The 27,165-nt window shown below is 50.7% G+C and overlaps 1 protein-coding gene across 1 annotated transcript in view; it reads left to right on the forward strand.

The window, feature by feature from the left end:
• Positions 1-254: 254 nt before the first annotated feature.
• Positions 255-27,165, forward strand: part of LOC149348234 (fatty acid synthase-like) — a 50,685-nt gene continuing 23,774 nt past the window's right edge. The window contains exons 1-5 of the mRNA XM_089588029.1: positions 255-649; positions 23,824-23,962; positions 24,554-25,081; positions 25,825-25,947; positions 26,298-26,531. Of these exons, the coding sequence (XP_089444155.1) occupies positions 23,830-23,962; positions 24,554-25,081; positions 25,825-25,947; positions 26,298-26,531 (1,018 nt within the window). The 5' untranslated portion in view covers positions 255-649; positions 23,824-23,829. The remainder of the gene's footprint in view (positions 650-23,823; positions 23,963-24,553; positions 25,082-25,824; positions 25,948-26,297; positions 26,532-27,165) is intronic.

A 27,165-nucleotide genomic window follows, 5' to 3' on the forward strand; every position in this document is an offset into this window, starting at 1 on the left:
GGGTTGTTGAACGGCGGTGTAGCTTTGGAGAAAAAAAGAACGAAAAAATACACAGCAGCCCTACCAGTAGCGCAATCGCGGAAAAATAAAGGGTTTTTGGTCGCGTTACCATCGTGCTAAATCCCGTCCGAGGAGCGTCGATTAGATAAGCTAGCGCGGCCTGTGCTGGCTCTCTGCTGCCGCCGCGCGAGAACAGCGTCGTGGAGGCCGCCATTACGGCGAGCAGACGCGACATCACGTGATCAGGACACGTGGCTTCTCGGGCGAGCGCGAGCTCCCGACGCGATTGGCTGAGCTCACGTGGTCCCATATCACCCGACGTTTTCCGGCGGGCGTCCCCCCTCCGCCTAGCCTCCTCTCACCGAAGCTGCCGTCTCCCTCCGCTGCGTCTGTATTTGAGCCGGCGGCTGCCAAGACCGGCTTCCATTCATTCAATCGCTCCTGTGGCTCCGGTGAAGCCGCCGCCGTCGCATCTTCGCACCAGGAATAAACCGCCCTGCGACGACGACACACACGCTACACTCTTCTACAAGCGGCTACCGAAGCAACACGCGACAAGAGAGCGACCCACTCCCGGCTTCGCCCCAACATTTATGAGGAACAACAGAAGCCGGCGACCGTAATCCAAAAAGAAGAGAGAGACACACAGGTGAGCGCTGCCTTTTTACCTGTTCCCCCTTGCGTTGACCAGGATCGGGGCACTTTTGGGGGCCACTCGCCGGTCGGGTTGGAGAGCCGAACCGGCCTTTTTAGAGAAGGAAGACGAGAATCTGCGCTCTGTATTTGTTAGACGCGTGGCCTTAGGTTGACGCGCCCCTGACAGAATGAATAGCTTTTGAAGAGGAACGGGTCGCGAATATTTTTTTTCTTTTATATCGTGACCCAGACCGCCAACGGTCCGGTAACCTCCGGTGGCTCGAGGAAGTGTTTCCACGGTCAATGGCTCCCGCATACTGGGACCCTACCTGCATTGCAGTTCTTTCGTTGCTCCAGTGACAGCGCGAGCCAGCGGCGTTTCGATTCGTAGTCTCTTTGAGACAGTGTTCGGGTCGAAGCTTCAGTGCCGGCGTTTTAGGAGATGCCTTGTCTCTGCTATGTGCGGTGTTTTATCGACTGCCGTCGCTTTAACCACACCCGGGCGCTAGCAACGCATTGCAGTGGGGGCCCCGGCATGACGCGGCCCAGGCGGAACTAACGGATGTCATCGGTCTGTGTGTAGGCATGCGAAAGACAGCGAGGGGTTAGTTTCGAAAACTCATTATTCATCAGCCGTGCCTGCAACCTCGGTTCATTGCATGTGTCTTGGGATCATTTCTCTAACTCGCCAGAACTCTCGGGAAACTGATTACGCGTTTGTGCAGTGGAATTGTTCGTGTTCCAGTGGTTTCCGTCTGCTAAATCCGAGCAGACGCTCCTAATTCTGAATCTTGACGTTCGGAAAAAAGTAGCCTAATTTGTTTGTGCACGGGTGAACTTGCACCGAATCATTATCAGCGGTTTATCCTTCTTTAGAACGGTGTCCGCTGCAATCGTTAATCAGCAGGTAGTTTCGCGTTCGCTGCAGCAGACGACACGGAACGCTTAGCGCTTGCATCTGCAACGCGTGCTGTCATGAGTCCAAGCTTAAGGCATTCTGGCTTTGCAATATAACTCAGCAGGTTCGAAAACTTTGCGGAATGCCCGAAAGTCGCACTTAAGCTACAGACACGTGCTTTTTTTGCTCGCTGCGACGAAGTGAGCAACACCAATCCGCGAACGTAGCAGACGACGCTGCCAAATGAAAGTGCAATCACTGCGTAAATGTAAAGCTCAGTGCGCGCCGTAAACGAGGAGAATAAATATTCTTTTTCTGAGCTCGGGTGCCAGCTTGTCTTGCTTCGTGACATTAAGGTTTGTTCAGCGCACTTTAACGCCTTGGTTAGAGAAAACGAGCGCCCGTAGATGGCGTGCGCGCTACCACATGTTTCGGATGCGAGGAGCAGTGCGCGCGCTCTTTCCTTCCTTCTTCCTGCATAACGGCCATCTGTCACGCAACCGACGGCCCTCGAGAGTGGTTGCACGACGGAACGCGTGTTCCGCGCTCTCACCCCATGCATCTATGCGCGCGACAAAAAAAAATAAAAAAAATATATCGCCTGTTAACTCCGCCACGCGATCGTCCTACCGGTCACGTCATGTGGTCACGTGTTCGAAACCGGTGGCCGCGATTGGCCAATCGCGCCTTGGCAGACGCGCGCGCGAGAACGCCGGTGCCACCGTAGCAACCGACGTCTTTTCTTGCGAGGCTAGCCGGCTAGCTTACAGTGTGCGTCACTAAAGAAAGGCGGTAGAAAAAAAATAAAAAGGAGACCAAGAAAAATCAGCCGCGCCTGCGGCATTGTGCCGTTGGCGTGCTCTGCTTGTGCGAGCCTCGCGGCCTTATCCTGTACGCGGCACGGTCTGCAGAATTATTATATGTTGGGTTGTAAGCCATGAAGTTTGCTGCTAGCCGAGACCAGACGCAATTTTTCTGTTTGCTTTACGCACTCGAGGAGCGAGTCGAATTACATACAACCAGTGTCAGCTGATGAGGATGAGGTGAAAAAATTTTTTGTCCGGCCTCGCGCCTTTTTTTTTATTACAAAAAATTGTGCATCATTTCTTTCCTCAAGCGCTCAAATAGGTCGCCTTCGTCCCGACTTGCAAAGAGATCTGCGTAGTGCAATGCGCACTAGTTCGAAGCTCAGACACGTATGGACTTTGACACGCTCTTCTGTTTCCTCGCTCCATATCCTTGAGCGCGAAAGTTCAGTCTTCTGATGTTTTAACAGCTCTGTGGATTGCGGTGCGGTCTGATCCGGTTAAAAGTGTGCGTTGGTGTTGAGCTTCGGTCAAATGGCGACCGGGCGGCGCGCGCATCGCAGACGATGCGCGACCGCGCTGTAGCAGACGACGCGACGCGTCAAGAGAACGAGGTCGTACGCGTGTTGCGCGCTTTCAGGGTCAGCTGTTGAAGTGCTTGGCCGACCTAGTCGCGCGTGTTGTGTGTATGAAGCCCTCGAGCGGGCCAACAAAAGAGGCCCTTTGTCCGAAAGGGAACAATTGCGTTCGTCGCAATTTTAAGAGCAGAATTAACTCGCCAAAATGAAAATGGAGTTGGTGTCTCGCCTTTGTCTTACGCACCAGTCGACGAAATAAAGCCCGTTGTGTTTATGTCGTGCCCCCCCCCCCCCCTTCCCCCCCTTGCTTTTTTTTCTGACCGTCCTTTTCCTTTTGCAGGAAAGAGCTTGCACTTGTGGTCGTGTCACCGACCGTGTAATTCGGCGAAAACTTGTTGCGTCAGAGCAATTTGGGTGCTAAGCACTGTGAATGCTTCTGGACGGCTGTATCATGCTGACGGAAAACGCCTGCATGTTGGACGCTGTACATTTCTGCGGGATGCAGGGCTCAGCAGTGAAGTTGCAGTTTCCCGTGTAACGACAAAAACTCGAACTCTCCATTCTCCTCGGAGTCGTGACGTCAACCCCGTTAGGGGTCATTGAGGCACTATCCGCTGCGCCTTTCTCGTAACGCTATGAGGGTTGGACCTATACTGGCTCAAGAAACCGCATATCGCGTGCGATTATCACGAAAGATTGACATCTTTGCGGTAATCATAGCCTTTGATTTGTGTCTCCCTATTGCCTCGAACACTTGCTGGCGTCACCTTACTTCTCGAACGGCGTTGGTATTTTGTTTCGCTGATCCAAGACCGCCGTGTTTCGTTTACCGTTTGCTTCCGGTGTGGCAGTCATCGCCTGCATCGAGCTGTACGCCTTCCTTCAGTGTTTACCTCGTCAGCTAAGCGAAAGGAAGTCGTGGTGATGCAGATAAAGAAACTACAAAATGGTTTCCTACTCGATATATCAAAGTGCAATGTATACAACGCACATGCCAATATGTTAAAGAGCAGAAGTAGGTCCGTTTATTTTGATTTTCTTGTATACGGCGTAACTATGTGCTTATTATGTGCCCGAAACTGAAGCGAGGTTGCCAGCGCGCGGCCTTCGGTAGGCTTTCTCCTTGCGCGCCGCAGCTAGGCGCTTGACGTCAGAGCAATTCGCGACACCGACCACCAAGCGAAGGATAAGAGGAAGCGAGTACGGCGTGCGGTGTGTACATATGAACTGTGCGTGCTACAGCCGATCCGAGGACTCCCGAGTACGTCGCTTTATAGGCTCATGAAATTCTACACGCCGAGCGTATTATGCAGCTAGCCGTGCTTATCGAGCGCCATCTTGCATAACTAGGTGTTTCGTCCGCTACTGACTCCGACTTCACGGAGTACGCCTTTTATCCTTCGAAAAGCGAGGACACTGCGCTGTCTACTCTCCGGAAATTGCCTTTATCTCCGTGGATGACAGAGGGTCCGCTCTATCCCAATGGACAGTGAACATCCCCTGGACGTTCTGGGGACGTTCAGAATGTCTTCAGGACGCCCATAGACGTTCAGGATGTCTTCAGGACGTCCGTGGGACGTTCAGTGCCCATTGGGATGATGCTTAAAACTTTCCATTATTGCTTTCGCGATTACAAGGCATGTTCTCCCACATAGCGCGGGTTTTGTTACAACGGCGTCATCTGGGAAAAGACGTCATTGCGTGCTTACCCGCACCGATAGAAAATTCCCATTCGGTTGATCCGCAAAAAAAAAAAAAAAGTTGCTCGGAAAACCCCTGTTGTTTCAAAAGCGTCTACTGTTCGATGCTTGCGTATGAGCATCATCGCTGCTGCTAAATTTATCAGGCCGAAGCTGAACTACTTGGTTTACCTCTGCTGAGAGAGAGAGAGAGAGTTGTTATGAGGGAAAGATCGAGGTACGAATCTTCGGCGGGACAGGTCAGGGCCGAACGTTTACGTAATTGCCCTGCCAACAGAACGGTGCGCGGCGGAGTAGCCTGCTTGGGCGTGCGTCGGGTGATATGGGGTGAGGTTCGCGCGTCTTGTGACGTCAGAATTACGCGCATTCGGTTGAATACCACCGCCTCTTTCTTGTCAATTAAGGCGCGGGTATAAAGCTTAGACTTGAGTTTCCCTGCGCGCTGATCGTTTTTTTTTTTTATCTGTCCAAATGATTTCTCACGGTATTCGACGGAAAACGTTGAGGGATCGCCGTCCACGAACTGAAGCTTGAAGGCCGGAACCTTGGAATTTATTTTTTTTTTGTTTTCTTCTTGGCTGCCAGCGCAGAACTCTTGAGGAAGGGTGTGTTTTCCGAGCTCAAACGAGGAAACATGGTTTATGGTTTATGGGGTTTAACGTCCCAAAGCGACTGAGGCTATGAGAGACGCCGTAGTGAAGGGCTCCGGAAATTTCGACCACCTGGGGTTCTTTAACGTGCACTGACATCGCACAGTACACGGGCCTCTAGAATTTCTCCTCCAAAGAAATTCCAGCCACCGCGGCCGGGATCGAACCCGCGTCTTTCGGGACAGCAGCCGAGCACCATAGCCACTGAGCCACCGCGGCGGCCAAACGAGGAAACATTTTCACGCTTCTGTTGTGTACCTTTCGAACGTTCACGACAACAGCGCACTGTTGAGCGCGGGACAGTTCGGCGCCATTATAGTCGTCTGCTTCGCGGTGTCGTCTGCTTCGCTTTCGACGTGATCGCTGTCAACTGGTGACACGCTCAATCGTTGTTTCAGCCGACCCTGTCTCCGCAGGTCAATGTCATCGTCACGCGCTGTTTGCATCACGGTCTCTGGTTTTTCGCCTCTATTGTCAGCTACGTGAATCAAGAATGCTGCAAAGTGAATATTTTCGTCTGCAAGCTGCAGAAGTGGCTTGGCAGTGGTTTTGCTTCTGTCGTCTGCGAAGCGTTGGCGGATTCTCTGTCGGCTTGGCTCGGCTTGAAATATGACGCGGAAGTTTATGGTCGGGAGTTACTCAGCAGGAAACGTTGGGTTTTTGGAGCCACGCGCCGTCATAGGCGCAAGGTCAACTTGTGGCTATTTCCACTGCGGGGCTAAATGCAAACACTGAAGGAGCGAAGCAAGGTCTAGCGGTGGCGGGAGGGGCCGCTGAAAAATCGGCTAGGCGGATGTGAACTGGCAGGTTGACGAATTTGCGGTTAAAGATTCGTTTTATCCTCACATCTCTTCTAGTCTGGAAATAATTTTTCTGACGGCGTTTAAATCCTCTTCTAATCTTTCGGCGCTTACGGGTTACGAATGTCCCTGATTTGCGTCGCTTCTCTCTTTTCTTTTAGAGTAGAAGGATGATAGGTTGTCGGATCGATACCTCCATTTGTGCTGTTGCGTCGTTTTATCGATTTATTATTCACCCAGCAGCTTCAGTTTTTTGTTTTGCATTGGAAAAAGCTCTGTACAGTGCGCGTTCATTTGGCACCAAAAGTTTTCGAACCATGCAGATGTTCAAAGAATTAACCTGAGAAAATGACCACATTCCTTCAAGGCCTAACCACTTAATGCACCCCGAAATATATTGGCTTGTTGTGCATTACAGCAGCGCGTAGCTCTTGATTTTTTCAGGCTGCGAAGCATCTTTCTTTGTTTTTTTCCCCACATGTAAACTAGCGTGACCTAAACACTTTTTCATCCGATTGTAAACACTGCAAGACACATCATGTCAGCATACAAAAGAGAGAAAAAGAAATGGAGGGACGAGTTTTTTTTTCTCTCCACGCATCAGCGATTATATTTTCGTTTTTTTTTTCGTGGCTCACGTGACCTAAACATGAACTACACGTCACAGCCATCGTTCGGTCGTTGAAACCGAGAAAAGCGCCAAGAAGAAATTCATCATCATCATCATCAGCCTGACTACGCCCACTGCAGGGCAAAGGCCTCTCTCATGTCTCTCCAATTAACCCTGTCCTGCGCCAGCCGCGGCCACCATATTCCCGCAAATTTCTTAATCTTATCCGCCCATCTAATTTTCTGCCGCCCCCTGCTACGTTTGCTTTCTCTTGGAATCCACTCCGTTACCCTTAAGGACCAGCGGTGATCTTGCCTTCGCATTACAAGCCCTGCTCAAGCCCACTTCTTCCTCTTGATTTTGACCAGGATGCCACTAACGCGCGTTTGTTCCCTCACCCACTCCGCCTGCTTCCGATCTCTTAACGTTACACCTATCATTTTTCTTTCCATAGCTCGCTGCGTTGTCCTTAGCTTAAGCTGAACCCTCTTTGTTAGCCTCCACGTTTCTGCTCCATAGGTGAGTTCCGGTAAATTCAACTATAAATTATTTAGTGCTCATAGGCGAACACCACGTGGTGGACCATGTATTTTAATGGCTAATGCATCGTTTGAAAGAAGAAAACATGCAAGTAAAGATAGTGTCTGTGGTCTTTGAGGGTAAATAAACTGAACTGCAGCACACGCGACGATTATACGCCGTCTCTTCGACATCCCTACCCGACTTTGCTCGCGAAGAAACCCTGGTTGCTAGGTCGCTCGCGCCTCGTTCGGGGATTGATCGATTGGAACCCGTCTGTGTAGAAAGCGTCGACGTGCCGCTTCGCGCGCTGTCTCAAAGCCGGCGGCGCGCAGCTAAAGGCAGACATGCTGGGCGCGTTACATGTCCCGGCCAACAAATGCCGAGCTGATCGGCGAGCTTTCAGGGCGCGATGAGCGGCGGAGTTGAAGTTGATTGACCTTGAATGCGCAGCGTGACGCCGCTCTCGCTCGGAGAATCCCGCTGTCGCCTTCTCTGTGCCTCTCTGTTGGCTGGTATTTATGCAGGATGGTTCGTTTTACTCGATGCAGGTGAAATGGAACATGTTGATTAGAAGGTTATTTGGAACTATGCACCGCTAACTATTTTTCATTGCCGCAAATTACACTAATAGGTTTTAACTTGATTGTATACTCTTGTTCCAGCTCCCCTGCCAAACTTGTGCACTTTTCTTATGTATTCCTGATGGGAGGTCCCCCGACAGTTTTCACTTTGGGACCTGCTACTGTACTAACTTTTTTATGAAACTTACAACTCATTTGTATTTAGTTTTAATAAACCTAAACCTTCAAACGTGTTTGGTGAGTAATAAATTAATGCAGGCCTATACACTTTAATTTCACTCGACACAGTTAATTACAAAAGTGTTAATGAGGTGGTTTTTAGGGCCTAGTCAGGCTTGTAATGAATTGATATTTACATTTTTCCTCGAACGAGTTATCCGCCTGCCCAGATGACGCGACCCCCAGAACGGCCCTCTGTGTCTACTATACAAATATATATGCATGAAATACAGTTAAACACTGCGTGTCAATGTCTTAGTCGCTAACTAGCCCCCCTTTATTCGTTTGCAACACATCTCCACTGCACAGTACTCCCTCACGTCTTTAGGAAATGTGGAACAGTGCAATTAGCTGTCAGTAAGCTTCCGTATGTCCTGTGCGAACTACACACGGCTCTGACGACTGCTAAGAGGGTGGAATTAAGTGCAGCACGTAGGATTTTACTGTTATGTTGTATCTTCCTCCGCTTGGCCGTGTATTTGGCCTATCCACTGCACGGAACTCTGCGCGTCTTCTGCTATAGATAGGTAGATGGGCTTGAGCGACGTGCGCGCGCTCTAAAGGAAAGGAAAAAAAGAAATACGGGAATCGCGGACTGAATGCGTAAAGGGGTGAGGGAGTAAACCGTCGTAAATGATTCCCAACCCTGTTCCTTCTGTCGTTTTTCCTGCTACGCCTGCGTTTGTGCCTCCCCTTACGCGTATTAGATCGTAATTGCGCGATTAAGATGCCGTGGCGAAGAAAGAGCTAGGGGTTGGCTGGACGCTTATTCCTAAATGACTGCGGAAACACGCCACCTGTATGCGTGTATGCCGGTTCTTCCTGGGGAGCGAGTTTGTGTTGACTACACGTGGGCTTGTACCAGGATCTTTTGAAACCGCCCGCTGCTGTTTTTGCATGTGCGCCTTATGGGCACGTTCCTCGTTGTATAATTATAGGTATGCGCAGGAAAAAAAAAAACAAAGTAAATTTGCTTCTGAAGGTCGCGATTCGGATTTCCGAACCGTGTCATTTCGGTAGCTGGGAGGTCGTGTGCGTCGCAGTGTATATATAGGCTCTCCCCTGGAGTGAAAACAGTTCGGCTTTACAACTGAGACATCGTTGGCTGCGGCTCTTTCCTGTATAGTTAAGTTGTTCGTCGCCAGTGTTCTATTTATCGCGCCTCCTTTCGGCGTTTTTTTTCCTCGTGCGTCGTATAGTTCAGTGATGGGTCCAGCAATTCCTGTAGTTATTTGAAACGGCTTTATTTTCAGTTTTTCCTAGCTGAATGTTCGCTTACATTTGGGGTATATGTGCGGTTTTTAGCGTCGGGTGTTGATGTTAACGAGGCACGCCGTAGTGAAGATCTCCGGATTCATTTTGACCGCAGGCCGCCGCGGTGGCTCAGTGGTTATGGTGCTCGGCTGCTGACCCGAAAGACGCGAGTTCAATCCCGGCCGCGGCGGTTGAATTTCTTTGGGAGAGAAATTCCAGAGGCCCGTGTACTGTGCGATGTCAGTGCACGTGAAAGAACCCCAGGTGGTCGAAATTTCCGGAGCCCTTCACTACGGCGTCTCTCATAGCCTTAGTCGCTTTGGGACGTTAAACCCCATAAACCAAACCAAACCATTTTGACCGCATCACTTTCCTGAGCGTGCACTGGCATCGCACAGGACACGGGTGCTTCTCTTTACATTCTGCCTCTATCTATATAGAGATGTGGCCGTCTTTGCTGCGGGGAATTCTGTCCGGCGAATTTAGGGTTCGGCACCCGAACGCCAAAGCCATTCAGCCACCGCGACAGGTGCTTGTTGTTGGAGGTACTGTCTTTGTCAAAAGTAACCAGGCTGCATGGTTTGCTTCTAGCTTGTATAGTGGAGCCCTTGTGACTTTCCTAAACATCAAAAGTTGTTGGAAGGTAAGAAGACCCCCAGTCCTTACCTTTAACAACCATTTCAGCTTCAGGGAAGCTATACGGGCTCCACTGTACGAGCTAGAAGTAAACCATGTAGCCTGGTTACTTTTGACAAAGACTGTACTACATTGCTGTTCGTATCAAGTGTTGAAAGCATGCCTGGTGCATGCATTTTTTTTTCTGGTGCGAAAGCGCTACTTAACACGGTTCAAACCAAGAGCCTTGTGTGAAGCCTCGGAGTAACTGGGGTACGCTTGGGTTAGTTCGGAAGAGCGTCGCGCAAGGTGTAGCCAATGGGAGGAGGGCGTCGCGCTAGCTGTAGCCAATGGGAGGAGGCCGTCGCGCCAGGTGCAGCCAATGGGAGGAGGCCGTCGCGCCAGGTGCAGCCAATGGGAGGAGGGCTTCGCGCCAGCTGTAGCCAATGGGAGGAGGGCGTCGCGCCAGCTGTAGCCAATGGGAGGAGGGCTTCGCGCCAGGTGCAGCCAATGGGAGGAGGGCGTCGCGCCAGCTGCCGCCGAGTGGAGAGAGGGTGTGAAGACGAAGAGCGAGAAACGCGCCTGCTTGAATATGCACATGCCAGAAAGAAGAGTCGAAGAACGAACGCATGCCTTCGCCCGTCTACTCGGTTTAACCACTTTAAAACCCTTCCACTTTTTTTTTCCAAACACGAGTCGCCGGCGTACCAGGAAAAGGACAACTGATAACGGAAAAATGTTCTCACTGTTGAGCCCCCGGCATATAAGGCGTCACTGCAGTTGACTCCGTCGCATCGTTTTCACTGCCCAGCCTTGGGGGAAAAATTCTGCAGTTCAGGCCGCTTCTGTATAGTCCCCCCGCGGCAACGTGTGTATGTGTTGTGCGAAGCCCCCGGCAACGCTTTCGAAAAACGGCCGGGGTGGTTGAATTCAGCGCCGCGCGTGTAATGCTCAGTGTCGTCGCTACGTGCCCCACCGACGTGGCTGAAGCAGCGCACGTGGTGCGTTGTTTTCCGCAGGTGCAGACGCACTCGAAGGGAATCTCCTCGAATCATCGATCAAAAACGAGAGGTCAGGAACATGAGAGAAAAAATAAAGGCCGTTATTTCACAACGGCGAGCCGCCAAGCTGTGCGTAGAATCGTGAGTGACAAAAAAAAAAAAGTCAGTGTTGCCTTGAGAATCGCAAAAAGGGTTCAGTGATTCCAGCTTGCAGAAACGAAGGTACGGACGAACATAATCTTGCGGTTGTTGGGATTTTACCGTCTTTCGTCAATTAGCTTTTTATCTTGCTCTTTTTCTTCGGTTCACGGTCGTTGCGCCGATTCTGGGGGTCCAGCTTAAAAACCCGCTTGGTCTCGGTCGGTCGGCGAGTACGCGGGCAAGGAGTTTCGAAACCGAAATTGAAGACCAGTGCTGCCTTAGTTTTCATTGTATTACGCTAAATCTTCCCCGTGAGTCCGCGAAGAAGCCAGATGCGTAGCCTTGGATCGAAGCAGCACCCCTCCCCCCTTTCCACATTTATTCTTTCTAGCTGATTTTTCAGCGTGCGCAGGGACACGTCGGCAGAGGTCAGTTTAGGTGTTTTTGGATTTCAGACCGCTTGCGAGAGCTGAGCAAAGCCGCGCATTTTATAACGTCCTTCGATTGTATTTTATTAATGCGAAGCATTATATGGCTCTTCGGCAACGCAATCCAGCGGCGTTGACCAGTAGCAGTGGTCCGAAAACCCCTCAGTGACGTCACTGTCTTCTAGCATGACGTCAGCACGATTGTAAGTAAGATAGTCACGTCTACAGCACAGGAAAATAAGTTCTTCCGAAGGTGCGGGGAATCGAACCAAGGACTTTCAGACTGCGACCCTTATAAATATGGTCTATACACAGTCTATAGACTTCTTATTAACTCAATTGACTTCCTATAGATACTGATTTTTGTATATATTCATAGTATATAGACTTTCTATAGACAAAAGCCTACTAAACGTGTACGGCCATAAATCTATACACTGCCTATTGCATTTGTATTGCTTATAGACTGTTCTCTAGGATTTCTATATAAACTTTATAGACAGTCTATAGACTCTCTATAAACTGTCAAACTTTTTTTGTAAGGGGAGGCCAGCACTCAACCAATTTATTGCATAGCTAACCAAACCGCGCTGCTTCTGATAAAGGGAATGCCTATTGTATGTGTTGTTTCCTTACGACTGTATACTAACGAGTGGGCGTGTAATTATAGAGAAAGGAATCTTTAGTGAACCTCGCAACGACGCTTACGGTTAGACAGTGCTTTCGCATTGAAAGCACGTAAGTAGCCTTAAGTGCTCTCCGTATTTTTTCCTTTTTGCAGGTGCAGGGTTTCGAAATGAAACTATGTAAAACGGAAGAGCTAACTGCTACCGCAGTGTTTTTCCAAGTTCGAAATTTCCCGGGGAGCGATTCGCTCGCAATTAACCGTTAGCTGCGCGTCTTGCTAAAGCTATACTAGACAGCTGTCGAGTTTGCGGTCGAATTTGCGAGGACAGCTTTGGAAAAAAGCTGTTCGACCAGGCACGAGATTAACGACGAATCAGCTGCTGCGAATCCTATTCTTGCTATTCCAGTGCCTCCGAAGTTATTCCCCGTGAGGCTTGGTAGCTGGGCTAAACAAGCTGACATTTAGATGGCGCCGTGCCACCTGCATTGTGCCCAGCGTGGGAATATTCCCGCTGAGCCGTCGGAGGTTACGTATATGTCTAAGAAGAACTTGCAGCTGGGCTTGTTGGCGCGTGTTCGTGAAAGACATGAGAGCGCAAAACGGCAACACGGACGAGTAAGGGAACAGGACGAGCGCTGTCACGATTACGTATGTCTCCTTGAAAAGGCGTAAAACGGAAATCTCTGCTCCTGCCCTCTGTGTCGATTTCTTTTTCCCATGGAGCCGCCGCGGTGGCTCAGTAGCTATGGTGCTCGGCTGCTGACCCAAAAGACGCGGGTTCGATCCCGGCCGCGGCGGCTGGAATTTCTTTGGAGGAGAAATTCTAGAGGCCCGTGTACTGTGCGATGTCAGTGCACGTTAAAGAATCCCAGGTGGTGGAAATTTCCGGAGCCCTTCACTACGGCGTCTCTCAGAGCCTTAGTCGCTTTGGGACGTTAAACCCCATAAACCAACCAACCAACCAACCAACCTTTTTCCCATGGAATTCCGAGATCATCATCATCATCGTCCCAACCACGTCATATCCTGTATCTGTCCAATTAACCCTGTCCTGGGTCAGAGCAACCGCATCCGTCCAAACTTCATCACCCACCCACCTGACTCTGCTGCCTGCATTGAGTGACCCTCCTGCGGGGTTAAGAAGGGGTAGACACAGCTGCAGGCACTGATGCATGCTTGGATAGCTGCATGTACTCTTAAATACACAAGCGGTCGATAAGAAAAATGCAACCCCCCCCCCCCCCCCCCCCTTCTGTCTTATACATTACATTACCCACACCATTCCACCTTATTCAGCGTATTACAGTCACTTATGAAGGTCGTAGCTGATACTTGCTGAAGTGTCTGGTGTCTGTCCTTGGAGATTCCCGTTCAGGAAAAAGCAAGGGACGGGAACGTCAGTCACGTGACACGCTTCGTCGACACACCCTCAGTGATTATATAACGTCGCCAGCGCCTGAGGACTGAACCTCGTTTCGGAGACTGCTGGGCGCTTTTTCCTCTTGATATCTAATCTAGTGGGAACGGCATCGCCGGAAAGAATTGATGGGATGCGTGGCGGTAAATGACAGCAGAGACGGTAGAGGGATTTAGCATAATGGAGTCTTACAAGCGGAGACTTATACCGGATTACCATACGACGGCTGCGCTTTTAGGCCCAGACAGGGTAGGCTAAAAGAGAATATGTAGACTATTAGTTATCGCTTGTTAGATGCAGTAATCTTCGCTCGCGTAAGAGTGACTACTGTGATGTTCGCGATGGAAGTGGGCTGGTGGTTTTGTTCATTTGCCGTTTTCGGGATAATAATAGGTCTTTAATCGGGTAGATTAGCAAACCATCCCTCTCCTGCTTCAACCGATAAGAAATGCTAAGGTATCCGAGCTTCGTGTGAATTCTGGCTACTTTGACATGTCACGCTTTTTGAAAATTATAAGGTTAATGAAAACGGGAAATGCGCAGTAATAGTTGTCTCTGGGTGTTCATCCCAACCGCATCATGAGGGAACGAATGAGAGAAGGAATGAATGTGATGGAGAGAGAGAGAGAGAGAGAAACCGTAACGAAGCGCTTGCGATCAATTCCGACCCCTTGAAGGTTGACATATCGCAGAGCACACAGGCGCCTTTTGGCTTAAGAACTGACATTACTGGGCGTCATCCACATCCAGAGCCATAGGATGCATCGCTTCTTCTTCTTTATCCAAGCTACCTGTATCCGGTCGCTTGGCTCCTTTATAAGTATTAGAGCAATTTCCACATATGAGCTCTGTAAAGCGTTCCACTGTCCTGTGTTAACTCCTGTTTTTGCTCTCGAGCGAACGTCAATGGAGGCAGAAAGTGGGAAGCAGTCGAGTTTGTTTAAGCATTAAAATTAGACGACGTTCTGCGCATTGGCCCATTTTAGGGCTGGTTAAGAAAGCATGTCCGACGAGATGCCGTTCGGCTTGCAGTGATCAGTGGTAGCAGCAAGGAAAGCACGATAAATACAAGCGGTGTAGTTGGTTTCCTTTAACCGCTAAAAGCGTGGAAACGGGAAGCAATGTCAGCGAGCTCTGCATTAAATCTTATTACGCGAGTGATAACGCGCTTGTAGTTTTATTCGAGCGAAAGTATTTGTCGCGTAATGTTCAGCCGCAGCTGGCGTCCGTCGTCGAATCTGTGCCCAGCTGTTCGTCAAGCCTTGTTTCGCAGTAGGAGTTCCGCAACACGCAATTTTTTTTTTGCGCAATCTGTTTTTATCTTTATTTTTTTAGCGCGTTTGTTTGAGTTCCGGAAACTGTCGTGGCTTCCTCGTCGCTGCACGTGGCTTTAGGCGACACGCACTCTTCTGAGCGCATTTTGCGAGCGCCTCTTTATTACGCGGACAATGCAGTGAGCACGAGCGCTTGCACACAAAAGGTTGTCTTTTTTCCCCGGGGAAAAAAAAAAAAATTAAGTACAACGTGGCAGGAAACACCGGCTTCACAGGCGTCGATTGTTCGGGTGTTTTCTCTCAATATATAGCTAGTCAGCGCTGGCGCGCTGAATAGCTCCCCGCGAGGCGGCGATGACGTCATTGGTGGCGAGCAAATAAGAGAAATGCCCTACAACGGCTGTTTCATACATCGAATGCATTCAGGCGTGGACGTTTATCGCCAAGCTCGCTCTGGCTGGGAGACACGTACGTGTGGAGTGGCTGGGCACTATTGCCTTTCCGCGTTCTTTTGGCCACGAACAACAACAACAACAAAACAAAAAAAAACATGAGGAAGCTGTGGTCACTGTTTTACCCAGTCGACTGGCAGGCTCGAAGCGTCACTTGTTTCATTAAGCTTCGCATGACGTGGGCCCGGTGAATTGAATGTATACTTAAGAATTGAGCAAATATATTTATCTATTTATTTACCCACAGCGCCAAGCGGCATTACAGTGGGGGATGGTATACATAAAAACAAACATAACATAAGCAGTGTCAGCCACGGGAACAAGTCCAAATTGCATCAAAACAAAGAAAAACGAAAGCGGATAAAATTTCACAGAACCACGAAACTGAAATGGTTATTATGAGGTATAAAAGAAAACATCATTAGACATAATACAAGCAGTGTCTGAAGACAATTTTTTCCAGTCGCGTATTGTTCTGTGGAAAAAAAAGACAATCGAAATACATCAGTTTTTGAGGCAATCTGCCGTACTTTGAAAGTGTGGTCTACGCGGTCAGATATGTAATGAGGTGCCAGTATATACTTCGCTCTTTCAATGCCAACAGAACAATGATAAATCGCGTGAAAATCGTATGTGCGGAGCTTAAATTGCTAACGCATAAGTATATGTTGACCTAGGCTATTGCAAGCTTAAGTACTTCTCCTTAGCAGACGGCAGGAAAGAGGATTGAATACACTGCAGATTCAAACATACATATCCCTCTCTTTGAGTCCGGAACACAGTGCGCTCAGAAGAATGCTGGAACGGTCTGTGCGGATCGGACAAAGTTCGTCATCGCAGGCGCCGTTATTTCTCTCGAACGGTGAACAAGATCTCTACTTTTTGCCAGTAACTTGTGCGCGCGCTGACAAGCCAGACTAATACTATGGTGGGACTAAGAAAAATAATAAAACGAAGTGTCTGCGCTGATAGATCGGGCGCGCGTTGCCATGACAGGCAAGCCTGCTTCCGAAACGCTCCTCTAATTAATCCTCAGCGCGAAGCCAATTAACGCCGCGAAGACTCCTAGGAGCCGGTAACTAATCGTCAAGGCGACAGCGTCGCCCGCTTGCGTAGTGCGCTCTAATGAAGGAATCTGAGACCGGCGCTCGTCGTCGGTCATGCGTGTTCCCCGATTGTCCTGGCGGCAGACGCCGGAACTAGGTTAGCTATCATGGGGCAGAGTTCTTGTATATGCCCCTATAGATTGCCTTGCATTTCAGTCAAATATAAAACTTATCAGATCCGGCCCGTTAAATTAATAAATTCTCTCTAAACGTGGGAACCTGCAGAGTGTCGCGCCGCCTGGTAGCAGCTATGTGAACGGTAGAGCTCCTGTTTAGGTGTTAACAGCTTGCGTAATACACCAGGTGCCTGGCCGAAAGGCGGCGGTTGCGTCAGTTAGAGTCCGAAAAATAACGATGCGAGGTGAGCGCTTCATGAACCGGTCTCCTGTTGGGACTGTAACGAAAGAACTGCCGGGAACGGTGGTGAGCAGACGCACGATGCAACGGGTTTTTACTGAGCTTTGGCTCGCATTTTTTATTTGTTTGTTTGGCCTAAGTCCGCCGGTGGCCCAAAGAACTCTTTATTGCTTTCTGTCCACTCCTAGGGTGGTGGTGGTGGTGGCTGGGGGGGGGGGGGGGATATTAAAAGGTCCTTATATTTTTCGTTTTTTTTTTCCCTCTATTGTGCGAGTGGTTTTGGGAGGAATCATCCGCGTGGTTCGAAATAAGATCTACGCCCAAGACTATAGAGCAAACACAGCAATCAAGGAAGCCCCCCCCCCCCCCCCCCCCCCCCCACAGCCGCCCTAATGTGAATTCCTTTAACCACTTCCCTTTGCGGGGATGCGCACTTATGGGTTTCGCTCAGCTGTCATCAGCAGCGCCAGCAGCATTGAAAAGCTAAACAAGGGCGAGCCCCTAGAGGCAACTCGGGGGAAAAAAAAATAAATCTAATTGTGCTCGCGCTTGCGCCAAAAACAAGCGCTGAGCGCTTGGTTTACTGCCAGTCGCTTTTCTTTCTTTTTTTCTTTTGCCCCCTCCGGACAGTCCGTGTTCCTTGTCTCCGGTCTTCGAAGTCATTTCGTACTTGCTTCCGTGAAACGGAGCATTGAAGGGGCACTAAAGGAGGAGTATAAAAGGAGGCGCTAAAGAAGTGAGCGCATGGGGTCGTATTTCAGCGCCGACGTCGTTAGGAGTTATTGGGGAAAAAAGAATACAACGGAATGAGCGAAAAAGAAACAAAATGCAAAGAAGAGAGAGAGAGAGAGACGCACTCGGCAATTCTTCCTGGGGAATTAATCGCGGTGCCTCCTTCGTGTCTCGCTGTACGAGGAAGAAAGGATACGCCCCTGCGTGCATACACAGTTCGCGTGGATCATCATCGTCCGGTGTCGCTCGGGAAGATGCATGACTTTGGCGTTGTCGCTTGGCGGCTCCGTGCCTCCTGTCTGTCTGTCGCTCGGCTAATTGGACAGCGCCGCCAGCGAAGCACGTGCAAGGAAAGCGGCGTTTACGCGTTATAAGGGTTATGATTTGCACGTCGACCGACGTGGAGAGTTTTAGCATGCGCGTGTTGTCTGGCTTTTCCGCGTACGTGCGGAGCGCGGTGGATTTGAGCCTCTCCTTGCATTGCTGCTCGTTTCCCCCCTCCGGTCGAGATGAGATAAGAAAAAAAAAAGGAAAGAAAGTTAAGGAAAACGAGGATCGTGTACGTCTAGGCGTATTTATACAGTAATAATGGAGCCTTTTTTGCCCGGTGTACGCCCTTCGTAAGGGCGGCCGCTGGTGCCGTTGCTGTCGCTAGTGCGTATACAGGGCGAGAAGTGTCTAGCTTTGAATTTTTATTTCCTGCTCGAATGTGTAATGCGTGTAATATTTGTATCCGCCCAACTTCAACCTCCACAAAAAATTATGTCGTGTGTGTGAAGCCTCGGGTTAGAGTGAAAGCAGTCAGTAGATAGTTTGGTTTGGTTTACGGGGTTTAGTGTCCCAAAGCGACTCAAACTGTGAGGGGCGCCGTAGTGGAGGACTCCGGAATAATTTCGACCACCTGGGGGTTCTTTAACGTGCACAGGCATCGCGCAGTGCGTAAAAGCAAAATTGAAATGCAATCGCAGCTTTCTCGCATCAGGCCTCACGTTGCCCTTGCGCCATTTTCTTTCTCCACTGCAAACCATTTCAAGGCCATCTACTAAACCGCGCTAACCAGCGCGTTCCTTTTCACGCCGTCTGCAAAAAAAAAAGAGAGCGAGAATTCGTAGTGAGTTCCCTATATCCGCCGTGACCCAATGGGCACTAGTATTCTCTTGGATGTCCCATGGACGTCCTAAACGTCCGCAGGACGTCCATAGGAGTTTCAGGGACGTACGCGTCGCTACGTCATCGCGCGTCATTCCGACGTCATATCAACTCTCTAATCATGATTAAAGTACCGCGAGCTCCCTATGCAATTAGTGTATCCCCTCGTGCTCGTACCGTGCGAATAGTCCAAGAGCTATGGCGGGTGCAAGTTTTCGCCGATGCAGTTCGCGGCGAAATTTTCTCCGGATCGCGCCACGTGAGGGCGGGCAAAGCGAAGCCCGCTTTCGCCGCGCGACTGTTGTCTTACAAGGGGCGTGCGAAACGAGCGGACGCCTCCGCTCTTCCCATCCCCCTGTTGCGTGTGGGAAGAATCGAAGCGGCCAGAGCGTGCGAAAGTCGCAGACTCACGGCTGCCAACTATAGCTGCATTCGATTCAGCCGTGGTTCTCTGCACCGCCGGAACCTGTTCACGGTGCGCTGCACCAAAGCGCTCGATTCACAGCGCCCCCTGCACCACCGTCCGCGATTGATTTTGGTGCAGTCGTGGTGCCGCTTCGGTGCAAAGAACCGCGGCACCGTCAGAGACGGAGGTGCAGGATAGTGGTGCACGTGTTTGACGGCGTAAGCAGACGACGCGCGCAGCCGACGTTTTGTTTGTTAACATCAATGGCCAACTAAAGGAAGTTTTTCCCGTTTCTCGCGACAGCCTGAACAGCCTCTTGAATTCGAAGCTGAAATACCGAGCTACTACGCTTTCGTAATAGTTGGGGCTTCTGTTGCGGTCTGTCCGCACTGTGTTGCTGCAAAAGAAAGCACCACGTCGGCTTCCTCATCTTCGCTGTCTGACGACTCAGAAAATTCTATAAAAGTGGATTCGGCGATGTCATAGTCCATGACTCCACGAGGCACGAAAAACAGACGCGACGCACAGCAACACAACACGACGGACGAGAACCGGATAGCAGACGACAAGGCCTGTGCGTGCACGCGCTCGATTGAAAATCTCCGCACCAGTGATTTGTGACGCTGCTGACGCGCTGCACCTGCACCAAGAAACTGGAATTGCACCGCGCCGGCACCAACGGAACTTTTTCAGAATTAGTGCAGAGAACCAGTTCTGAATCGAACAGACCTCATATGCACTTGTCCTTTATGTCGGCCGCGTTGGTGTCCCTCATTCGCACCCGTTGGCAGCGCTCTGGCCTAATCTGCATTTCTTGCTACGATCTCCACTGCAGCATAATTAACCACCGGAGATAACGCACTCTCCTACGTGGGTGCTGTCTGCTGTGACAAGAGCTGCAAGAGGAACTAGCTATATAGGGTTCTAGGCTGTAAACGCGGCTTGTCGGTCGTGCAGGCTGCGATGAGTTATAATTTCTTTCGTGCTTAGCTGGCTTCGAGTTTCGACCATATGTCTGCAGTGGTCGTTTCCAACTCGAGCTGTTTAACTTGGTCAGCTTCGGTACTTCGCCTCCTGTATTCGGCCGTGGTCTGCAGCCGGCAGATGTATGCGTCCCCTACGGGTAGCAATATGTCATTACGGAAAGCTACCATTAACTGTCTGTGTTGTCTTGTAGTTCGTGTGTCTTCTGAGAGGCGGCGAGACAATCCGTAAGTGAAAAAAAAAATAATCGCAGACTGGATCGTCGTCGAGAGTAGATGCAAGCATGAAATGCAGTGCAGAAAAGGCGTAACCTATTCCAGGACTGCTCATAGATACTGATAGCCGCACTCGAGACTTGGGAAGCGTTCCCCGACAGCCGCTTTTCGTTCATAAGCTTTGCTTCGCGAGTGACAGCGCACTCGGCTTAGCTGCTTTGTATCTATGGCGACCCGCTACTTTGGGTGCTGATGGATGGCGCCATGGGACCTTTGTCGCCGGCGCGCGCATTACGTAATGGCGGCCACCAGGAGCGCGCGTGCGCCTCTCGGACTGCTGAGCGGAACTGAAGCTTCCACGCACCGCGCGCTGGTTTTTACCACCGCGGGAGCATGGAGACGCTGTTGTTGGCGCATACGCTACTCTGGCGGCAGAACAGCACGTAGACACGAGGGGCTGGTGTGCAGAAAGTTTCGCCAATGGTCGCCTATGTTCAGCTCCGTGCTCTCCGTTCTGGCGCCAAGGTCCTCTTTAAAAAAAAATAAAAAAAAAAATCACCCAAGCAATTCTGTGCGGAGACCGCGCGTCTGGAATCTTGTGACTTGTGCACCTTCAAGAGCTGCGATTTGAGCTGTATAGCAGATGCGTTGTTAGGCTTAGCAAAGTTTGGCAGCAAGTAAAACTAAAGACAGTGCCTTCGCAGGCAGGCTGAAGTAACAGTGAGCTGGAACCACACGGGTTCGTGACGGCCACTTTAAATTCCGGATTTTCTTTTTGTTTTTTTCTTGGTCGGTGGAGCGCTGTGGCGTCAGGCTGTGACGTCACCGTTTAGCGATGACGTTCGTTCCGCGCATTTAATTCGTATCTCCCTGTATCTGTCCGTGCGTCCTCGGTGTTCAAGTTAGACGGGTCGTGCACCTCACGCTGCTCGAGCCGATCAGTCCTGGGATCATATGTCTTCTATCTAAAGATAAACAGTTTAGATGTCGGGAGGGGGGGGGGGGGTGCTCGGCTTTGTCCTACGACGTGGCGCGGATAAACGAGTTTATCTACAAGAAAAGCGGCGTCGTAAGAGACGGATGGAACGACCTCTTTCAGTTCAGAGCGCGTAATAAAAAAGGCGATGTCTTCGCTCTTTCTTCGACGGTTGGGAATATGTCCCGCGTGTTTGGACTTTCGTGAAAGGAAGACAAAAATAAATACCCTCGAGACGCTGGCGAAGTCGACCTTGGAGAGGCTAGCTGTCCGGTATCAATGACGTCGGCAGTTCTCACGGCAGGGTAGTATTAAGTTCCTCCTTTTTAGCTTTTTGCTTGGGAAAGCGGTAACAAAAAGAAAAACGAAAAAACGAAGGACGCTACGAGAGTGAAAGGGCGGAACGCACGATCGACTCCTTCGGTTATATTTGTGCGTTTGTGGTTGTATTTGTGAGCTGAGCTGTTTCGTTCGGAGGTGCAGGGAGACAGCGTGCGCACTGCGTCCTCGTGACGTATTTTTACGCACGCATATGCGTGTATTCGTGACGGCAGGTTAGGCGTCTTGCACTCGCGCCTGGGGAGTTCAGGGACACCAGCGGGTGCTGATATGCGATCGTGAAATACCAGTTATGTATGCACACTAATTTCTTTTTTCATTTTTTGGCTAGGCGTGGTACTCAGAGCGCTTCTAATTATAGAAGTCGCATTAAGCCGTTATTTGTGCGTTCTGTCTGCCTATATTGGGGTACGAGTGAAGGCAAGAAAGGTGGCAAATTCAAGGGGCTGGGCCTGTGCACTGTATCGAAGCATCTGGCCTGAGCGCCAGCTAGGGTTCCTTTTGAGATTTGTGGGCTTTCTGTGGAAATAAGCACAGCCAGCAGTCTGCTGTGGCTTGTCGAAAAGCCTCCCTCGGTATACTTGGCCATTATACACTCTAAGCAGGAGTATGCCTACATGGGAGTAAAAAAGGGCTAAGCTGTACTCTGTCTCGGTATACTTGGCCAATATGCACTCTAAGCATGAATGTGCCTATATGGGAGTAAAAAAAGAACTAATGTCCTCTAGAGCGCACTCCCTATCGAGTGCGCTAGAGGACAGCTTAGTCCATTTTTTACTCTCATATAGGCGCATTCCTGCTTAGAGTGTATATTGGCAAAGTAGACCAAGGGAGGCTTTTCGACAAGGCACAGCGGTGCGCCAGAGAACAGATTACTCCCTTTGTATTCCTTTCTGCTTAGATCTGGCAGACGTATATATGCACTGCCTGTTAGCTACGCACAGCTTTAAACACATGCATCGTTGGCTTTGATCTCTGCCGCAGATCAGGTCGCTCGTCTCGCTTTGTGCAGGTGACACTTTGTAGACATCTAGATTTCGTTCCGATTGTTGCTAGTGCCCCTCTCCGAAACGGGAGACATGTGCGAAGTTTGGGTACTGTAATTAGAGAGCTGCATTGTTCGAACCTGTTCAGGGCTGACGAAATACTTAACGCTATTTGTCCGTGGGGTCAGGTTGATTTCGGCCGTCTGCTAGTCGACTCCTTTGTGGGTGGCTCCGAGGTTGGGTGCTATGGCGACTGTGATGATGATTGCCAAACGCAAGCACCCAAACGGGTGTGCACGCACAATGCCAGGGGTAGCGACCTTCGTGCAGAGTCATATCTCGAATCAGGGCAGTAGTAATTCTTGTGATTCACGCAGAAGTGGCGGCGGCGCCTTCTATTTTGAGTCCTCCCAGCCGTTCTTTCCTCAGACGGTTTTTCCGCACGAGAGCTGTTTCGTTTCTTCGGCTTTCGTTTGTCGAGGGTATAGGTATATCCATGGCGCGTCGAGGCGGTTTGGCCTAGAGTGCACCCGCTGATTTAACGCCTTTGACGAGGCCAGGTTAATTTGTGGCTGTTTACGTACCGTCGGAACGCCACATACTTACTCTCACCTTCCTGCTCCAAGGATCGTTGCAGAACGTTTGGACTCGAGAACCTAATCGATAGGTGCGCTGATTGCGCTTATTATGCATCTACGTCACGAACCCGAAGCAGTGGGTGACGTGGGTTTGTTTTTAGCTGTCCAAGGGCCGAATGCGGCCTCGATTGTGGTACCGCCGCTGACAGATGCGCGGCCGTGCCTTATGTTGCAGCGCGTCTAGCTGTATATCGATTTATCTTAGCTTTCTCGTGAAGGGAGGCTTTGATCGCAGAGGTGACGTTCGTGTCATGGTGAACGTGGTTGGATACGCTCATGTGAAATTTGACTGGCTCAGTATGCACTCCTGCCATATCACGAAAAGTGGCGTGTAACGGGATGACTAGGTTTCGGCTCTTAATTGTTCGCCAACCGCGGCTTAAACGAAGCTTAACAAGATTATTCCGCGGCTCTTAGCGTCGTGCTCTAAATTACTCCAACAGCGCGCTGGAACCTTGAACTGTGTATCAGTTTCTAGCGTGCCAGTGGCAATGATTTGCCAATTATTGCATTTTTTTTGAAGCTCCTATAGACTGTTGGGTAAAAGTTTGCGCTCATGACGGAATTGTTTACTTGTGCATTCTACAGGGCGCTGTATGCCGCAGCACACGACACGACGGAAGATGTTTCCGTCGGCGCGACGCCTGACGCGCTTTGCTCGTTTGGTGTTGCCTGTATGCCGACTTACCTAACCTTGTTTTGGGTGTTCTCCTCTCGCTTTGCAGATAACCATGACAGACGAGGACGTTGTGATCACTGGCTTCTCGGCCTACTTCCCGCAAGCAGACCACCTGGCCGAGTTCAAGGAAAAACTCTACGCGGGCGTGGACCTGGTCACAGACGATGAGACACGTTGGCCACGAGGTATGCGCGACCTAGCTCTTGCGCGCGTGTCTTAACGTTCGCTGGTTTGCGACGACTGCGGTTTCCGTATTTCGAGTCGTAACGAACCCGCTGACTACGTCCGTTTACGAGAGTCTGCTCTTGAGGCGCCGTATGGTGCCTGCCGCATGCCTCAAGCATTGAAGACGCCTATTTGCTGAGAAGCTCTCTGTGGTGCCTAAGCGCAGACAGAATAGGAAAAAAATGGATCTTGATTTATTTTTCATTTAAACGGGTCATGCGAGGTGAGCCAATAGAACTGCTTTAAATCTCTGGTTGCAATACGCGAATGAATACTGCAGCGCTTGTGCGTGGGCAGCTCTTATACTTCCCCTCAGCTGAGCAACTTGAGTAGCAACTTGAGACTGTAGAGGGGGCGTGAGTCAGTAGAAGAGTGGTAAACTGCGCCACCTCTCAAGGGTATAGCACCTCTTGCCTCCTACAATGTGAATTCGCCGGAGAAGTAAAGGAAATTGCGGGGACTCTTATCCTGGTTGTAAAAGCATTACAAAGACAAAAAATCAGTCTGGACTGAAATACTAACGGTCGGTCTTAACGTCCCTTTGCCCGCAGGTCTGCTGGGCTTGCCCGAGCGGCTGGGCAAGATCCGCGACCTGTCCCAGTTCGACGCGCAGTTCTTCGGCGTGCATCCCAAGCAGGCGCACGTGATGGACCCCCAGCTGAGGCTGTTCCTGGAGACGTCGTACGAGGCCATCGTGGACGCCGGCTACGACCCGGCGACCCTTCGGGGTCGCAAGATCGGCGTCTTCATCGGCTCCTCCGAGTCCGAGACGGACGAAGCGTTCAACGTGGACACGGACAAGATCGACGGCTACGCCCTGGTCGGCTGCTGCCGGGCCATGTTCTCCAACCGCATCTCCTACTCGCTCGACTTCAACGGCCCGAGCTTCACAGTTGACACGGCCTGCTCGTCGACGATGACGGCCCTGAACCAGGCCATGCTGGCGCTTCGTTCCGGACAGTGTGAGGCGGCCATAGTGGGCGGCAGCACGCTCACACTCAAGCCCACCACCTCCCTCAACTTCTTCCGCCTAGGCATGCTGTCGCCAGACGGAAAGTGCAAGGCTTTCGACGCGGACGGTGAGTTAGGAATATGCCTCGAACTTCGTAAATCCTAAGGGACAAAAAAGGTCCATATGTACTGTAGGCAGTATACTGTGCTGGCTGCTCGGCCACACTGCCCGGACACGCGTACACTGCCCAGCCACGTGCACTGCCCGGCCGCGTACACTGCCCGGCCGCGTACACTGCCCGGCCGCGTACACTGCCCGGCCGCGTACACTGCCCGGCCGCGTACACTGCCCGGCCGCGTACACTGCCCGGCCGCGTACACTGCCCGGCCGCGTACACTGCCCGGCCGCGTACACTGCCCGGCCGCGTACACTGCCCGGCCGCGTACACTGCCCGGCCGCGTACACTGCCCGGCCGCGTACACTGCCCGGCCGCGTACACTGCCCGGCCGCGTACACTGCCCGGCCGCGTACACTGCCCGGCCGCGTACACTGCCCGGCCGCGTACACTGCCCGGCCGCGTACACTGCGCGGCCACATACTTGCCGTCCACGTGCAGCCATATGCCGACTTGCTTTGCGTGCACTAGCAATGTGAGCTAACTTGCAACATGGACCAAAATGGACTAATTTGCAGGAACTGCAAGCTGTTAGGGGGCACTGTAAGAAAAAATAGTTTTGTTGTTTGAAAGGGCGTTGACACTCGCCAAATGAGTACGCATCTCGAAACAGTTTGGGTGCATGTTGAGCCAGCTCAACACTCCCATGAAACTCAAGAAATGCTCTTGACGAATGAATTGTCTCCTGGACGCAGGCAAGGGTTACGTACGAAGTGAAACTGTGGGCGTGTTCTTCATTCAACGAGCTACCGAGGCCCGCCGTATCTACGCCAAGCTGATCCATGTCAAGTCCAATGCAGATGGCTACAAGACCGAAGGTAAGTTCGCTGTGGATGTTCACGGATACCATAATAATTCATGAAGTTAAGGATGGCAGAGATTTTTATTTTTAAGCACTTGGAGCGTGCACTAGAATTTTTAGCTTGCGCTAGAATAAGTGAAAGGTCTACTAGTCGAACTTTTTTTTCATGTTTCTAGTTCATTTACCACATCAGTCCGTCTCCCAATCTGTCGATTAAATATTTTAACCACCACCACAAGCAGAAGTGTTATACTGCTCGTGCTCTTTGCATACATAGCATTTTTTTTAGTATTGTGGTGGCTTTCACAGGCTAACCTTCACCGAAATTGAGGCATTGACACTAACGGCCTCTGGTGCATGTTCTAGGCATCACATTCCCATCGGGCAAGGTCCAGGAGCAGCTGCTCCGCGAGGTGTACGAAGAGGCCAAAGTAGACCCTTGCAAGGTGGGCTACGTTGAAGCCCACGGCACAGGCACCAAGGTGGGCGACCCCCAGGAACTGGGCGCCATCAGCAACGTCTTCTGCCAGCCCGGCCGCGACAAGCCCCTCAAGATTGGCTCCGTCAAGAGCAACATGGGACACTCCGAGGGCGCCTCTGGTAAGCGAATCTCTCCGGGAACTTTCATTACCTGCATCTTCTCCTTTCCCTCTGAGAGCCCATAACAACCTGCTATAGTCTGATACAACTTAGGTCTGCAGTGAAACTCCGCCCACATTCAGCCTCTGCGCACAGAATTCCTCCACGACGAAAAGTAGTCCGCTGCTTAAACGTTTCTTGTTACGTAAACAAGAAGCTTAGCACAAGAAAAAAATTATAAGCGCTAGGATTTTTACCCGTGGATTGTTTGATATAGTCAAGCATTAAAAAGCTGATTTCGTTTAGAGTTACGGTTGGCCAGCGGAGTAATACAAGACGCCGTGGACCGCGGCCCAGTGTTAGCAACTGCTGTTTCTTTAAGTTGTATCCTACTATAGCATCTGACCGGATTCCTCTATAGACATGAATGAAATTTGTGAGAGTGTTGAGTTACTTTTCGAGTGTGCGTGAGGTGCTATTTGTGGTGCTCTCGCTTGTCTCTTCATGCTGAGCACATGCACCACGTTTGCTACCACGAAAATGCTGCAAGCTTTTATAGACTTTCCCTCCCCCTTTTTCTTTTGCGTCAGCATGCATGCTGTGGTGGGCAGTTATTCTGTCATTTAAACCTTCCAGCTGTTTGCCGTTATAATTC

This window comes from Amblyomma mixtum, chromosome 4 (assembly GCF_055824585.1).
Source record: "Amblyomma mixtum isolate Tamu chromosome 4, ASM5582458v1, whole genome shotgun sequence".
Taxonomy (NCBI): Eukaryota; Metazoa; Arthropoda; class Arachnida; order Ixodida; family Ixodidae; genus Amblyomma; species Amblyomma mixtum.